Source organism: Apiospora marii, assembly GCF_038362585.1.
Source record: "Apiospora marii strain CBS 49790 chromosome Unknown utg000013l_segment0_segment0, whole genome shotgun sequence".
In the NCBI taxonomy this organism is placed as follows: domain Eukaryota; kingdom Fungi; phylum Ascomycota; class Sordariomycetes; order Amphisphaeriales; family Apiosporaceae; genus Apiospora; species Apiospora marii.
In genome coordinates, this window is record NW_027117384.1 from 328,537 (window position 1) to 343,665 (window position 15,129).

The window sequence follows — 15,129 nt, forward strand, 5'->3', positions numbered from 1 at the left end:
CAAGGCTCAGCTAGGACAATTACGGGAACAGGGCATAGAGGCAAATATAGTAATGAACAGAACAAGTCTCGTGACTTTGAAATTATTGATTCAAAGACAGTTGCCTTCATAGAATGGCAAACGTTACTATCTATTCATGTCAACAAGTGAGCCGCATTCAGATACCCAGAACAAAGACGTCCTATAAAGCGAGGCCGGTCTCCCTCGGGTCTGCAAGGGAATATCCTTGAACAGGTAAACGCAAACCGAGTTCTCTCACAACCACGCCCTTTCTTCATCTATACGTACAACAATTTCGAGACAATCATGTTCTCCTTCACCCGATTCTCGGGCCTCCTGGCCTTGCTCTCCTCCGCCGCCCTGGCGGCTAACATGCAGCACCTCAGCGGCACACAGTACGAGAACAAATGCACCTACACGACATGGGTAGACGAGACCACCAACGACTCGCCTCTAGCCGACGACTGCATGAAGGTCGCCAAGCCTTTCGCCGATGCACACCAAGGCTGGTTCTGTAAGTCATCCCTGCCTTGCCAATCCGCTTTACCCTTTGTTTTTCTTTTCTGTTTCTCTTGGGAGACCCGAAGCTGACACTATATATGTCGCAACAGTCACTGATGTCACCCCCACGACCTTCCAGCTGGTCGGTTGGCACGGTACTTGCGCATTTGGGGTGCGCCCCGTGACCAAGGGGGGCAAGACCAACTTCTTCTTTGGGTCGACCGACGTTTACGACCTGATCTTCGACGCGACCATGAGGTTCAAGAAGACACGGTCGGGGAAGATCGGGGCAAGTGGCGTGACCCGATGCGACGATACTCAAGTCAACTGGAAGATTTTCCGCAGGACTTAAATGTACTCGGCTATTGTTGGTTCTAGGGTCGCCGGGAGAGGGTTCACTCACTCTCTTATTTTCCTTATTTTTATTATACTCATTTAGTCTTACTCTAGAGAGGAAAACGTAGCGGATCCCCAGTTCTTGATCACTTAGCTGAAAATTCGTAGGGTTTCCTAAGGTTTGTAGAATGATAAGAGCCCGTGAAAGTCCTTGTACTAACAGCTCCGGTGTGGCACAGTAGCCCCACGTACCATAGTAGATACTGCAAATCTTCAATAGAACTGTGAGCGCCTGTGATCTATCCAAACTCCCTAAGACCAACATCCTTGAATATTAATGGAACATTGTAGACTGTCTTAGCCCCCCTCGAGGGAAAAGAAGAAAGAAAGGAAAAGAAAAATCACAGTACAGACGAACTTGGGGACTGAACGAAACTTCCCAGCGCCTGTTCGTGACATTCGTGACTGCCTCTCGTAATCGACAGTAGGGTCGGATCAGATTTCCTTCACAAAGCCGACCTCGACCACGCGGTCCATAGAGAGCCGCAGATTCGCAATCTTGGCTCGGGTGTTCTCCCTGATCCACAAGAAGGTGGTCAAAACGATGCGCCGGAAGATTGAGGTGTCTTGTTTGATCTTCATTTGCTCCTTTCCGACCACGTACATGACCTTGGCTGCGTACGAGCGGTCGAGCTGCGCCAGCTCGGATCGGACAGCCTCGTTCCTCAGCTCAGGGGCTTCCCGAACTTTGCCTTTCTCCTGGGGGCGGTCCCCATTCATGCCCCCCTCAGCCCTCTCCTCGACAGTCTGGCCGGCAACGGCCGTGTGCTTGAGGTGGGCGCTCTCCGGTTTCGCAAGCCCCGTGGTCATGGCTTGATCTTCCTCATGCAGCGTGGTGTCTTCTTCTTCGAGCGGGCGGTCGCCCCCAGCTTGCCGGACAATAAATTTGCGTATCTGCTCGTAGATGAGAGCCCCCAGATCGGGAGAGATAACCTCGTCCATAAATCCATGTTTCACGACCAATCTGTAACAGCCTGGGATCGATCCGAGGCGTGCGATGGAATATCTTTCGCCATCCGGGACAGTTGGGGCCTCCACAGGATGAAGATGAAAGAAGATCAGTGTGTCTGGTATGGCACCGAACTTGGTAACAAACTGAGAAAAGACGGTCGGCGTCAAGACTCCGGTCTTGTCGAAATAGATTCCGAGGCCGCGGATCTTGGACAGAGCGCCGCCGCCCCATCGGTCAGCAAGGGATAGTCTCCCGTCTGCCTGTTTTGTGATCAGGTATCCTGGCTTGAAACGATCCTCGGCTTCGGCCCGCCACTGGTTCTCCTTTCCGAAACGCCAAAGGAGAAAAAGACCCGCCAGAATGCCCGCGATGGTGAGTGTGAGCCATGCACCATCTGGAACCTTGACAAGAGAAGATGAGAGATACAGTCCGTCGATCGTCGCGAAGAACAGCCAAGGGAGGAAGACAAGAAACGGCGAGAACTTCCAGACGATGAGCGACACCAGAGTCACCATGCAGGTGTCAAAGAAAGTCACAAACATGACACAGACACTAGAAGGAGGCAAGGTTGGTTAGCTGAGGCAGTCATGCTTTACGTGGTTGGAATGTGGAGGATTCACCCATAAGCATTTCCGAGACGTGTCGTATTGGAATAAGCGCATGTTACGACGATCGTGAGAACCATGAGGATCCAATTGAGGAATGGAACGTAAAGCTGTCCATGAAATGTCTTGGACGTATGCACAATTTTCATGTGCGGGCAGTAGGACAGCTTCATAATCTGACTCGAAAGCTGTGTCGGACGGGTCAGTGGACGAGCCGGTGCAGATCCCGTGTATCATCACTTACCTGGTAGGTCGCGGTGATGATGGCCTGGGAAGCCACGATGGCCGCGAGAATTGCAACGACAAGGCTAGGATATAGCATGCCAGGCGGGAGACAGTTGTAGAATGGGTTGCTGTAGGCATCAGGGTGGACACTGATGTAGGCAGCTTGACCAATGTAGGCCAGCAACAAGCAGGGATAGGTATAACACATCCAGCTCAGCTGAATCGCCCTCATGCTGAAGGCGCCCAGGTCGGCAAATAGCGCCTCGACGCCAGTGAAGGCCAACAAGACTCCTCCGAGCATCCGCCACCCATCCGTCTTATTCTGGATGAAAAAGTGAATGGCATAGTAGGGGGAGAACGCTTTGAGAACGGAATGGTCGTACAGAACCAGGTTGTAAATGCCGGAACTGGCATTGAAGGCAAGCCATACAATGACGATGGGTGCAAAGCTGCTAGCCAGCTTCGAGGTTCCCAGGGGTTGCAGTACAAATAGCACTACCAGGATTCCACACGATGTCCCTACAATGGTGGAAGACGAGATATCGGGCTTCACAACGTTGAGTCCTTGCACGGCTCCAAGTACCGACTGGGCAGGCGTCAATACGCCATCGGCCATAACCATGGAAACAGCCAGGACGCCAATGGTCTTGAGTAAGCCGCGGATGAAGCTGGAATGTTCGATGCCGGAGCGAATAGACTTGTTGGTACGGTGCAGATCTTGGGTCTTGTGCCGCTCCATCCTTACGAGCAGAGCTTCGCGAGGGTCGCGCTGGGTGATGTTGGCCTGGATGGGTCAGTGTCACGTTCCAACAGGTATAAAGTGCTATATATATCTCTGTATTGCTTACATATCGTGTCAGTAGAGAGTAGCAGCTGAAGGTGCCTCCTTCACCCTCATTGTCGGCATGCAGAATGATGAGCACGTATTTGAGGGTGACCATGATGGTGAGAGACCAGATGATAAGTGAGAGTACTTGGAGCACATCATTGTAGTCTGGTGTGCTGGTGAAGGTAGATGAGAAGACGTATAGGGGGCTGTCGCACAATGTGAGTTAATTTGTCTCCCATCAATTCGCGAGGTTTGATTAGGGGAATCGGGGTCTCTTACCTAGTTCCGATGTCACCGTAGATAACTCCTGTTGATTGGTAGGCCAGCCTACAGACAACGGTCAGATTGGGGCCTATGGGGTCGCGTGTCTTTGTCATTCGGTGATGAGGAAGGGGAGTTACCAGAGCAGAGTTGTCCCTTTGAAGACCTGCTTCTTCCGACCATCGTCGCGGTTCCAGTCCTCTTCATCCTCCACATCGCCGGTCTGGTCGCTACGCTCCTGTGAACTCCTGGAGGCGCTTCGCGCACGGGCGTCGTGGCTACGCGTACGGTAAATGCCCCCGGCCTGCGATGATCTCTCAGGTTTGTCCAATGGCGAAAGGTCATCTGCGATGGTGATTGTCGGGGTCGTCATGGCTACGCTTGTTCCCGGGAACCCGCAAGGAACGCGGTACGTGAGAGCAACGGGGTGCAGCAGCAGAGGAGTGCGAGAGAAATCCAGGTGTGGGTGAGACAGGGCTCGGTCAACAAATATACTATTAAGCGACTCCAACTAGCAGGTCTGGCCAGCGGAAGGTGAACGCCACGTGCCAGCGAGCCGGTCGGGCCCATCCATATTCTGCACTGAAGGGCTACCATAGTTGATCGCTAATGGCATCGTGGTGTCAATCAGAAGCCGGGCATCAGCAGCGCATGGTTCGGACGAATCAAGCTGCTGGTCAACAGCATATGGGGGTGGGGGGACCAAGCCCGCAGAAGACCTACTACGGTATGCTCCTGGGACATGGCTCCTCCTTCTGCTGGGTTCAAGGGTCTCAAGGCGAAGCCATGTTGCCTCGTCCATGCTGCCATGTTACCAATCCTTTACGATGCAGCAGGGTGCTGGTATAGGTAGTCTTCAGCGCAGGACATGGCAGTGATTGGCCAGATAAGGGGGAGAGTACTGTAAGGATGCTGTGTAAAAGAAGCAGAGGGCCGGCTTCAGATAAGCTTTTCATTTGTCGACGCTAAGAGGCTTGCCCGCGCCTTGGTCTGCGGCATGCTGTTTTCGGATTACGGTATGATGTCAGTGGTACCTAGTAGGTATCCCTCCAGAGTCCAGAGTCCAGATTCCAGACCTAGCAGTTGGTAACCGAACGCATGGAGTCGCTATTTCTGCACTTGCACGCCATCCCACCCGAGCCAAGCGATGCCAAGGCCTTTCGGAGCTCGTAGTGGAAGTGATCGACTACGGGGCTGGGAGAGATTGGCTGCCCGCGGCCCCCGTGCAGACAAGATACCGCAACGTCCAGTAAGAAGACGCCATAATTGTGGTGGGATAGTGGGAGTGTGCAGTGGCCCTGAAAGTGCAAGTGCGGGTAAGGTCTGCGGAGGGGAGCATTCTTAGTGCGTGCCCGGGGCTAGAACAATCCATTGGTCGCATCAACTGCCAAATCCGATGGCATTCAGCAATCCCATATCCCATACCCCCCAACTGTGTTTTTGCCTTGGGCATGTTTTGGTTTTCATGTGTCCAGTAGGTAATATAAAGTATAGGTACGAAAGATACTTCAATGTATAGATTGTAGTACGCTGTTGGATCAAGGAACCTGGCCAACAACATAAGTAAACACGTTTGATGGCTTCCATGCTCAATGGCATCTGCAGGCTGCCCGTTGCTGGTGCTGTCCCCTTCCCTGCCCCCCTCCCCCCCTTGTCGGAGGCCGCCCTCCAGATCACGAAATGACAATCACCCACAGCTCGCACAACCCCAAGTAGAGCATATATGCATGCGCGCCTACTTAGATACCTGTAACTAAATCCCGCAGTGTCCACTTCCGCAACAACCGCATTCATTCATTTACACTTTCTGGTGGGCTATCACCCCTGACGCTTGCCTTTCCAGAATCCGTAGGTAGGTAGTGTGCACGCCAGCACAACAGCCACCCGTCAAGCATAGAGACAGACCCCCAAGGAAAATTTCCCCTTCCACTTCCAAAGACTTCAATGCGGAAACATCCCAGGCCGGCATTAACGGGCATCAGTGCTGTTGGCTATAGTACATGTACGGAGTATGTAATTGGTCTTTCCACTGTTGGAGCAAGCTGAAGTGAAACTGGCTTGCTATCGGTTGGCTCATCAAACGATGGCCCTGACCGCCGATACACTGCATGCTAAGAAGGCCTTTTTAGGATAGTAGAGATCGACACGAGCCCAAGCCAGTCACAGAGTAATCTCTACGCGGCTCCATCAACCCATCTTCAATCAGAGCCTTGAGGAAAAAAAAAGTCTCATATTGGAGACTGTATATCTTGTGTTTTATATATACCTATCTATTGGACCCATCTATTTACACTTTTTCACAATGCCCGCAATACTTAGTCCATCTGGTCCACGGTCTGGCCATTTCCGTTGGTTGCCGACGGGACACCCTCAACCTTGGAGCCATCGGCGGCGCTTACGGCGGCGTTCCACCCGAACTGGTCCTTGGCCTTTCCTTGCTGGATAGACTTGAGCTGCGTCAGCAGCTTCAAGCAGATGGGGCCGGCGTCTTCTTGGCTCTCCTCGATGAAGGTGACCTTCTCCGACTCGCTGTCGCTCGACAAGCGGGCGTGCTCCTTGACGATGGATGTGATGGAGGCAGCAGTCGAAGGTGCCACACGGCGGGTGATGGAGCGGATAGGCACCAGAGCGGCGGCGGTACCGGCAGCCATGACCTCGGAGAATTGGGGAAGCTCTCCGTACTTGATCTGCAGATGGGGGGACGTGTGTGTAAGTGGGTGCCAAGCTTCAGGGGGTTCTTCGACGATCCTATTGGGTACTCACCGATCGCTTCTCCACCTTCCAGCCAAAGCTCCGGCCAATCTCCTGGACGCTGTCCGAGGTGACACTGTCAATGACGGCCTTGGAGTCGGGTACGACAAGTGTTACGTCCTCGCCGTTCTTGATGGCACCAATGAAACCACTGGTGCTGAACTCGTCAATCTCCGAGTGCGAAGCACTGTCCAAGTGTAGAGTGATGCCGAAGCCCTGGTTTCGGGCTCGCTCGCTCCAGCGCAGCACCGGCGCGTAGTTGCCGCCGACCTTGGCGCTGCCGGTTCCGTTGGGCGCGGCGCGGTCGAACTCGTCCAGGATCAGGGCGTTGACCGGATGGGTGCCGTGGTAGACACCAGTAGGCAGGACGTAGACGCAGAACATGTATTCCTCTGGCGGGTTCAGGCCCAGCTGGGCGCTGGAGCCGTAGATCTGGGGGCGGATGTACATGGCGGCACCCGTCTCGTGCGGGGGCACGTACTCGGCGTTCAGGGAGACGGCGGCCTTGACGGCATCGACGAACAGGTCGTTGGGGACGGGCGGGCAGGAGATGAACTCGGCCGAGTGCTGCATGCGGGCGGCGTTGCGGTCAGGGCGGAAGACCTGGATGTCGCCCGAGGGGGTGCGGAAGGCCTTGAGGCCCTCATAGGCTGTCTGGCCGTAGTTGAGGGCCGGGGCCATACCGTGGATCCGGATGAAGGGGTCCGTCACGAACTTGAGGGGCGACCATTTCCCGGTCTTCTGTGAGTAATGCGACTCGATGTGGCCGTTGACTACAACACGGAACGAGGGGTCAGCCAAAGCGGGAAGCTACAGATAGACATATGTCACCAAGACACCACAGCTCGGGTCTTATGCACACCTTCTCTGACGCGGAATCCAACATTTGACCAGTCAATCGTGTTGACCGGAGGCGGCGGGAAGGCGGCCATGATGATTGATGCCTGACGGAGAGGTTCGTGGGAACAGCGGTGACTGACTCGAGACGTTCGAGTCGCGATGGTGCAAGTGAGGTTGAGCGAAACTTGGCTCTCAGTCGGGCAATTGGCTCAGAGGGGCTGCAATATCGAGTGAGCAAGCAAGCCAGCAATGAGGACTGTAGTCAATAAGTGGTTTGTTTGTGTTATCTTCTGATAGGCCGAGTCAAGTATTGCGATGTCCTGTCCAGCTAGCTACGGAGCCTACCTACTAAAACTTACCTGCCTCTCGTCACTCTATGTTGCTTGCTGTAGGGGGTTTTTGAAACGGTGCCGATCCTCGGAGGTCGCGGGGCACTGATCCCTCCTCTTCTGCTCTTTTTTTTTTTCTTTCTCAAAGCCCTCCCTTGGGTAGACAGACGTCAGATCATTGGCGGGGTGTGGCCCGCTGTTCAGCTCAGCTCAGCCTAGCTTGGCTTGGCACATGCACGCAGGGCAGGCGAGCACATTCCTTGTTCGTGCGATGTCATCCATGCGATCCTCAGGAACTTACATAACGAATGCATTACCTAGTTCTGATGTAACCCTCGCGATATGCGATACTGGCATCGACTCAGTTACGTATAGAGACACGTTGCATATCATAGCGTTGAAAAGGCGTTGCGGGCGGCATGACCAAAAATAAGTCAACCAGTCGATGTGCTGGCCATGTTTTGCTGCCGATCTATACATTGGCAAATTGGGTACCTAATCCATAGCTGTGCATTACTGCACACTTACGGAGTACTCTCACCACTGTCGTATGATGGTAGGAACGGGCATGTATTATTCTATATTTATTGGATAATTAATAACTTCCAACATCCGACTGTCTAAACACCCGACATAATCACTCAATATTGTGACACCCGTAGACAGCGCCGCACGATGCTCCGTTCGCCTTGTCACGCCCTTCTCGGAGCAGTGCCGGGATGGGATGGCAGTCCCGCATATACAATAACTTGACCGACGTTCGTTCCGTAGGGTTGCCCGATTGGTTCCGCCCTCACATAATAATGCGCCAGTTCGCCTGCGCATGTCGTATCCTCGCGCCGAACATGACCATCAGCACAGCCCCAATGGCGATGATGCCCACGAAGATGCCGGACTGGGTCCCGAAGCAGTTGATGTAGCCCGCCTCCTCGGCCCAGGGGACGATGCCGTACAGGAACCCGAAGGCCACAATGTTCTTCAGACCTAATAGGATAGAACACATCGTTAGTCGTCTATACTCTGCACCGTAATCGATCGAGGACACGCGAAGAGACCGCGCTCGTTGGGACTTACCATTAACCAGCATCAACGCATCCGCATTGACCGGCAGCACGCAGTCACTGACGTACGCCATAGTAATGGTCGGCACGGCCGTAAGGGCGAAGCTGATCATGCCGTAGCCAAAGAAGAGGCTGGTCCAGTGGAGGGCACGCTCGACGCCGTAGCCAAACACGAGGCAACCGGCGCCTGTAATGAGCGTCGGCAGCACCAGGAGGGCGAGGCGGCTCTCGGGCTCGAAGACGCCCTGGTTCTTGCGGGACCGCCAGTCACTCCAGACGTCCACGAGCCAACCGCCCGCGTAGGCGCCGCAGACGTTTCCCAGGAAACCCGCAATGTTGATCAGGCCGCTGATCAGGGGCGACCAGTTGTAGGGCGGCGCCTGCAGCACAAACGGGTTCAGGATGTTGACGGCCACCGTGAGCACGAGCGACACGGCGTAGCCGAGGAATGCGTAGATGACGCAGGGGTACACGATCAGCGGCAGCGGCCGCACGAATGACTTGAAGAGCGTCGTGTTGGGCGTCACGCCCGTCCAGAGCGAGATCTCCTGAAGGTACGTCTTCCGGGGAAGCTCGGCAACGGCGTAGCGCTCGGGCGAGCGGGAACTCGAGCTGGTGCTCTGATGTCCGCGAGCCGTGGCTCGGCTCTTCTCGGGAGTCGGGGACGGACCCGCGGGCTCCCAGCACGTAAAGAGGCTATCGGGGCGGCCCAGAGACATTGGACGCAGGGCTGGCGGTACAAGCCCTTCCTCGACATGGCTGGGCTGCTCGTTTGCTCGGTAGTATCTGGTCTCCGGGACAAAGAACAGCACCGCGATGAAAGTGATGGCCGTCAGAATGGTGGTAATCCACTTGTGCCAGCGCCAAGAGAGCCCCTGGAGCACGAACGAGCAGAAGAGCGGTCCGATGGTGTTGCCGCCGCTGATAGCATTCGTGTAGATGCCCATCTTGGCGCCTCGCTCGTGAAGAAAGTACAAGTCGTTGACCATGCTGGCACCCAGCGCTTCAGTAGAACTACCGGCAAATGCGCCGATGATATTACTCCACAAGATGCTTCTAAAGCCATTGGCCGTCGCGCCCCATATGGAACACAAAGTCAATAGCAGACTGGCAAAGACGAAGACGGGCCGCTTGCCAATATAGTTGGCGACAGGGACCCAGAAGAAATTGAACGCCTACTTGCAATCAGCTTTTCCGCTCACCATAGGTCAGTGGGTTGGCTTGGAATGCTTACTCCAAGGACAAGAATCGGCCAGAGTAGCAGGTCACTCGTCTCAGGCACTGTCTTGTCGAACTCCTTAGATAGGATGTAGAAGGCTGGTGCCAAACCTCCGATTCCGTAATTCGTGAGAAAAGCAAAGGCGCACACGGCCCCGAAAGCGACGTGCTTTTTCCATGTCGGCCATCGTAGCGGGTCGTTCGGGTCGGCCTCGTTGGGCCGCGGCACGAGTTCCAGGGTTCCATCGCCACCCTTGTGCAGCTGTACGGTACCTTCGCTGTTATCGAGCTCACGCAGGGTGTGAAGACGCATTTTGGGCTCGGGTGTCAGCCGACGTGGATCACAAACAGTTGCCTAGAGATGCGAGTTCATCACCCAGTTCCAGAACCAGGTGGAATCGCTGGGGATAGGCACCGAAGGAGAGGTTGTCTGGCCGCTGGGAGCAGCTACCGTCGTCTCGGTTTCTGGCATTGAGTTGGTTAGTGACTTGGCTTCGTATCGGTCAGCTGGACGAGAGACGAACAATCTTTGAACAGTCTTGCGGCATGGAGGTTGGCAGGTTGATGCTTTTATCAAGGCCAGCCAAGCTCGCTAGAAGACAAGGTTTCGGGGTTACCAGTCGTTTATCTCTGGCCTAAGATCCCTGAAAATGTTATTCATTGCATACTCTGCACTTGTCTTGGTGGCCGAATCCTACAGGCCACTCTCCGGACATGGTTGGGGTAAAATGGTTGGGCGACCCGATGACCGATGTCTGAGACTTTCACATTTGATCAATTTCACCGACGTCTTGAAATACCGTGCGTGCCCTGATGCATGAAGTTCCGTCAAGAAGATAAGCACAATACATCACAAGATGTGTTGGCTCAGAAATTGACCAGCAGTACCGAGTACAGTGATGAGATCTCGAGGTGTCACGGAAGTCCGTGTAGATCCGGCCTCCGCGGCAGGTCGGTAGTTCCACAAAACACGGCATATCGTTCGCCGAAAGACAACCGGCAGCAGCAATATCGACAAGTTGGGATGGCGCCAGAAAACCTTCTTCTTTTTCTCGGTCTCGGGAAACGGCTTGCCACACTGCTATGGAATCGAGCCCGTTGTTCGTCTAGCAGGAACGGTGCAGCCTCCTGTCATGTGAGAATCCTCATTTGCCATCACTCACGGTTGATCAATTCGTATGGTCCTATCAGTCAGTCAGTCAGTCAGCCAGTCAGCCAGGCCAGGAAAGGGCCTAGTTAGCACCGGAAGCCAGAGCTAGAGAGGTGCGTCCAGATTCAGGGAGGCGCGATACTGCATAAATCCGGCCGCTGCCCGCACGCTGTCGCACAAGATGATGCACTAAAAAGGCTTGGCGGGCTGGTCTGCAAGGGATTTGGAGACCACTGACGGCTTGGGTGGGCCAGGCATCGCCTTGTAGGCTTCCGGGTTATCTCGAGAACCAACTCTGCTCGAATGCGGCACCGAAGCTTGAGTAACGGTACGTAGCACCTTCGAGCGCACGTCGTTTTGGTGGTTGCCGGGACTCGCCTGCATACACTTGAGGAACAATTTGACGATTGTTCGTGGTCAGCTTCGGTTCTCGTGAGGGCTTTCCAAGTACCGATAAGAAGGGGGGGAAACCACTTTGTGTCGGGCCTTATCACCAGCGCATATCCATGCTTTTTATAATAAATAGCTATCTATTCTATTGCCTGCCTCTATGCCGACCTGATTCAGAGTAGTCCATCGCTGGTGCCGTATTTACCCACCTCACATTCCATTCATACCATTCGTTGTCCAGGATAACAAGCGCACGTGACGTACGATTTCCTTCAGTTCCAACGCCACACTCCGTGCTCCATTGGTCATACAAGAAAGCAAGCGAGATTCAGGAAAAATAGAAAGACAAGAGAAGAATTGGAGAAGAATCGATTCCCGAAGAGACGACTTGGCATAGAGGGTACCAGTGCATGAATCCAATCGTCTCATCCAACAGCCCAGCCAGCTCCGCCGTGCTCCTGCAGTGTCTGGTGCCCGCTCATCCCCTAGGGTGAGTTGGCAAGCTTTTGCAGAGTGACAAGGACACCAGTCACACCTTGGGTCAAGGTGCTGGTTGCTTCCGTATTGCGGTTTCCGAGGCTCACGGTATAGACGTCCTTGATGGCAGTCTTGCCTAAACAGTTTGCCCATTTGAAAACCTTTTCATCTTCGCGACCGTCGCCAACAACCATGACAAAGTCGACATCGCTAGCCTTGTCGGCATAAGGCGCGTTGGTCTTCAGGTCATTGTAGATCCGTTCGGCGGCAGTATGCTTTGTGTAGTCGGTGGATTCCACTACTACACAACTGTCCAGCTGCGTGGCGTGTACATGCTGTCCCTCGCAAGATTCGTTGATGTGGCCCGTCCAGTCGCTCGCTTGCCGTTCGGCAGTGGAGAAATCCTCGGCGTGCTTATAGTCGAAGATGAGAGAGCAGCGTCGGTCTTCAACTTCGACACCCGGGGTCCGCTCAATGTAATATTGCAATGTGGAGCGAACCGACTCCTTCCAGGCCGCGACACTGGAACGGTCGGCGATCTCGGTCCATGTGCTGTTACCCGTATACTTGATAAAGGAGCCATTCTCCGCAATCAGGCCCAGATTGGGAACCAAGCGGAAGAGTCGATCCAACTCGTCAGGCCTACGACCCGACATGATGTAGACTGTATTGCGACTATCCTCCACAAGATCGTTCAGGACAGAGAGTGTTCGCTAAAAACCAGTCAGTTGGTGGGATTTGCTAGTGGCCAGGGTAGCGAAACATACCTGAGCATTCATGGGCACCGTGGAGCTCATAGGGTTATTCGGGATGAGGGTACCCTCCAGATCCAGGAAGAACACGCGACGCTGAGACTGGGAATACCTCAAACTGAGCTTCTGCAGATTAAGACGGGGAATCGACGTTTGGCTGTGACGATGTTGCTCCTCGAAAGCGTCATCCAGAGTCTTCAGGTATTTTGTAAACCATTGCCCACCGGTGTGGTTCTTGATGGTCTCGTAGAGTTTCGTCCAGCGCGTTGCTTTCTCCTCATCCGACATTTCCACAGCTTTACCGATAGCGTCCGAGCATTGACGGTAGCTCCAGGGATTGACCGAAAGTTCGTTACCGCCGAATAGCGATGAGGTGCCCGTGAACTCGGAAAGAATCAGAGAACCATGCTTCTTCTCGTCGCAGTGGCCATCCTGGCAGGCCAGGAACTCGTGCGAGGTCAGATTCATGCCCTCGCGCTGACTGGTGATCATCAGGGCATCGGCAATGGTAAGCAGGGCCAGATACTGCGAGTACGGAATGTCCTGCTTGAGATATACCAGCGGCTGGTATGCAAGGTTCGCCCAAGACGAGTTCACGCGGGTGACAATGTCCGAGACTGCGGCATCGAGGTCGCTGTTCTCGCCCCCAGACAATGCGACTTGGATGAGGACAATCTTATCGCGCCACTGAGGGTTCTTGTTGAGGAACAGCTCGTAAGAGAGCAGCTTCTCGCGTACGCCTCGGACATGGTCCAGCTTGTCGCGAGCGACAATAATCTTCTTGTCCTTGTATCGATCTTTCATGATGCTGATCCATTTCTGGACTTCCTCGTCTTGGCGATGCTGGTTGAGGCTGACGGGGTCAATGCCAATAGCCTGGGCCACGACGTTGACAAATCGATCTTCAAGGTGGATTCCTTCTGCCGTGGCCTCGACGTTCAGAATCCTGCTGCATGTCTGCAAGAAATGTCGGGTATATTCTGGGATTTGAAAGCCAATCAAGTTCGCCCCCAGCATGCCTTCCAAAAGCTCCTTTCTCACGGCCAAGCAACGGAAGACTTCAGATGAAGGGAAAGGGACATGTAAGAAAAGGCCAATCTTGGCGTCTGGTATCTTCTGGCGCACCATGGCTGGAACCAGAAGCAGGTGATAATCATGGACCCATATCGTGTCTCCTCGCTTCCAGTTCTTGACAATCTTGTCGGCGAAGTTTTGGTTGACATTGACATAGAACTTCCAGGAATGATCTTCGTACGCCTTGCTCTTGGGGTTGTCGGGAATCTGGTAGTGGAAGACGGGCCACAGGATCTGCTTGCAGAAGTGCGAGTAGTGACCATCAAAGTCCTTGTCGGAACAGAAGACGGTCAACATGTTGTACTCGGTCAGTAGACGGTCGTGAATATCATCTTTCTGCTGTGTCCCCTCCAGAGCATCGGTTGGCATTCCCAAGGTGCCAACCCAAGTGTATTCGCCCTCATAACCGTCGCGCAACGCGGCTTCGGCGGCGTTGCGCAAACCGCCATTGCCCTGTTCCGAGTGAACAATGCGCCAGTTGGCATTGGCGAAGACCCTGTCGTGGCTGTCGCTGCGGTGCTGCCGAGGTTGCGTCACACCCTGGCGGCCCAGTTCTTTGGCCTTTTGGAGGATCCGCGAATGGTCGAGTATGGAGGATGGGGGTGGCGAGTTGGCCCGGGACATGGGCTGGTCCATCCTGGCGCCCCATTTTGGAGACTCCCGGTCGGTTGGGCCAAGGTCTACGCTGCTCTCGTCGTCAGAGGGCTGCGAGACGTGCAGCCGTACGCCGTCTTCATTCGTGAAGAGGCCGTCGTCCAGGACAGCATGCTCATCCTCGGTGGGGGTCTCCGGAGGGGTTACGGTGGGGTTTGGCGCGAACAGACTAGGTCGGGTGTCTATAGGAGGGCGAGCCGCCTTGTTGTTGACTTTGGGAGGCTTGTCGATTGGCGCCTTCTGCGGACGATCTCTCTTCCTGGGAGCATCTGGCAGCTTGAAGTGGACAGTTTTGGGGAGATTGCTGACGGGGGTTTTCAGTAAGCGGCCATTCATCGCATTGCGACGGCAATGGGACCAAAACGGGCATCAGAGACCCGATCCAACATGAGCACGACTTACAGAGAAGCTAAAAACACCGTCATGGTGGGCAAGAGGTCTGAGATTCAATCTCAGTTCGTGCTTGAGTTTTCCAGTCTTTGGGTGCTGGTATGCTGTGAGATATGCAGACCGGTGGTTACGTCTGGGAAAGCGGTTGCGTCGAGTTTCCCTTGGTGAGGCACCCTTGTAGCAACGGAACAAAACAGACGGCCAGTCCGTGTAAGACAGAAAAATAATAAGCAGCCAACAGCTTCAGCTGCCAAGGGTGAGTGACGAGGGATGT

At 54.3% G+C, this 15,129-nt stretch overlaps 5 protein-coding genes across 5 annotated transcripts; 1 reads left to right on the forward strand and 4 right to left on the reverse strand.

Annotated features, from left to right (window-relative positions):
* Positions 1-306: 306 nt before the first annotated feature.
* On the forward strand, positions 307-853 carry PG985_015264 (Glycoside hydrolase; the record flags this gene model as incomplete). The annotated part of the gene is made up of 2 exons (XM_066835030.1): positions 307-514; positions 612-853. The coding sequence occupies 2 exons, from the start codon at positions 307-309 to the stop codon at positions 851-853; spliced, it is 450 nt and encodes a 149-aa protein (XP_066676233.1).
* Positions 854-1,332: 479 nt separating this feature from the next.
* On the reverse strand, positions 1,333-4,142 carry PG985_015265 (Potassium transporter 5; the record flags this gene model as incomplete). The annotated part of the gene is made up of 6 exons (XM_066835031.1): positions 1,333-2,401; positions 2,470-2,642; positions 2,699-3,463; positions 3,528-3,714; positions 3,788-3,835; positions 3,910-4,142. 6 exons carry the CDS (start codon positions 4,140-4,142, stop codon positions 1,333-1,335), a joined length of 2,475 nt encoding a protein of 824 aa, XP_066676234.1.
* A 1,942-nt stretch (positions 4,143-6,084) lies between these two features.
* Positions 6,085-7,452, reverse strand: PG985_015266 (branched-chain amino acid aminotransferase; the record flags this gene model as incomplete). Its single annotated transcript, XM_066835032.1, has 3 exons — positions 6,085-6,456; positions 6,533-7,293; positions 7,383-7,452. The coding sequence occupies 3 exons, from the start codon at positions 7,450-7,452 to the stop codon at positions 6,085-6,087; spliced, it is 1,203 nt and encodes a 400-aa protein (XP_066676235.1).
* A 1,030-nt stretch (positions 7,453-8,482) lies between these two features.
* PG985_015267 (uncharacterized protein) lies at positions 8,483-10,281 on the reverse strand (the record flags this gene model as incomplete). Its single annotated transcript, XM_066835033.1, has 3 exons — positions 8,483-8,673; positions 8,764-9,925; positions 9,985-10,281. 3 exons carry the CDS (start codon positions 10,279-10,281, stop codon positions 8,483-8,485), a joined length of 1,650 nt encoding a protein of 549 aa, XP_066676236.1.
* Positions 10,282-11,993: 1,712 nt separating this feature from the next.
* PG985_015268 (alpha-alpha-trehalose-phosphate synthase subunit) lies at positions 11,994-14,890 on the reverse strand (the record flags this gene model as incomplete). The annotated part of the gene is made up of 3 exons (XM_066835034.1): positions 11,994-12,698; positions 12,753-14,769; positions 14,868-14,890. 3 exons carry the CDS (start codon positions 14,888-14,890, stop codon positions 11,994-11,996), a joined length of 2,745 nt encoding a protein of 914 aa, XP_066676237.1.
* Positions 14,891-15,129: the final 239 nt, after the last annotated feature.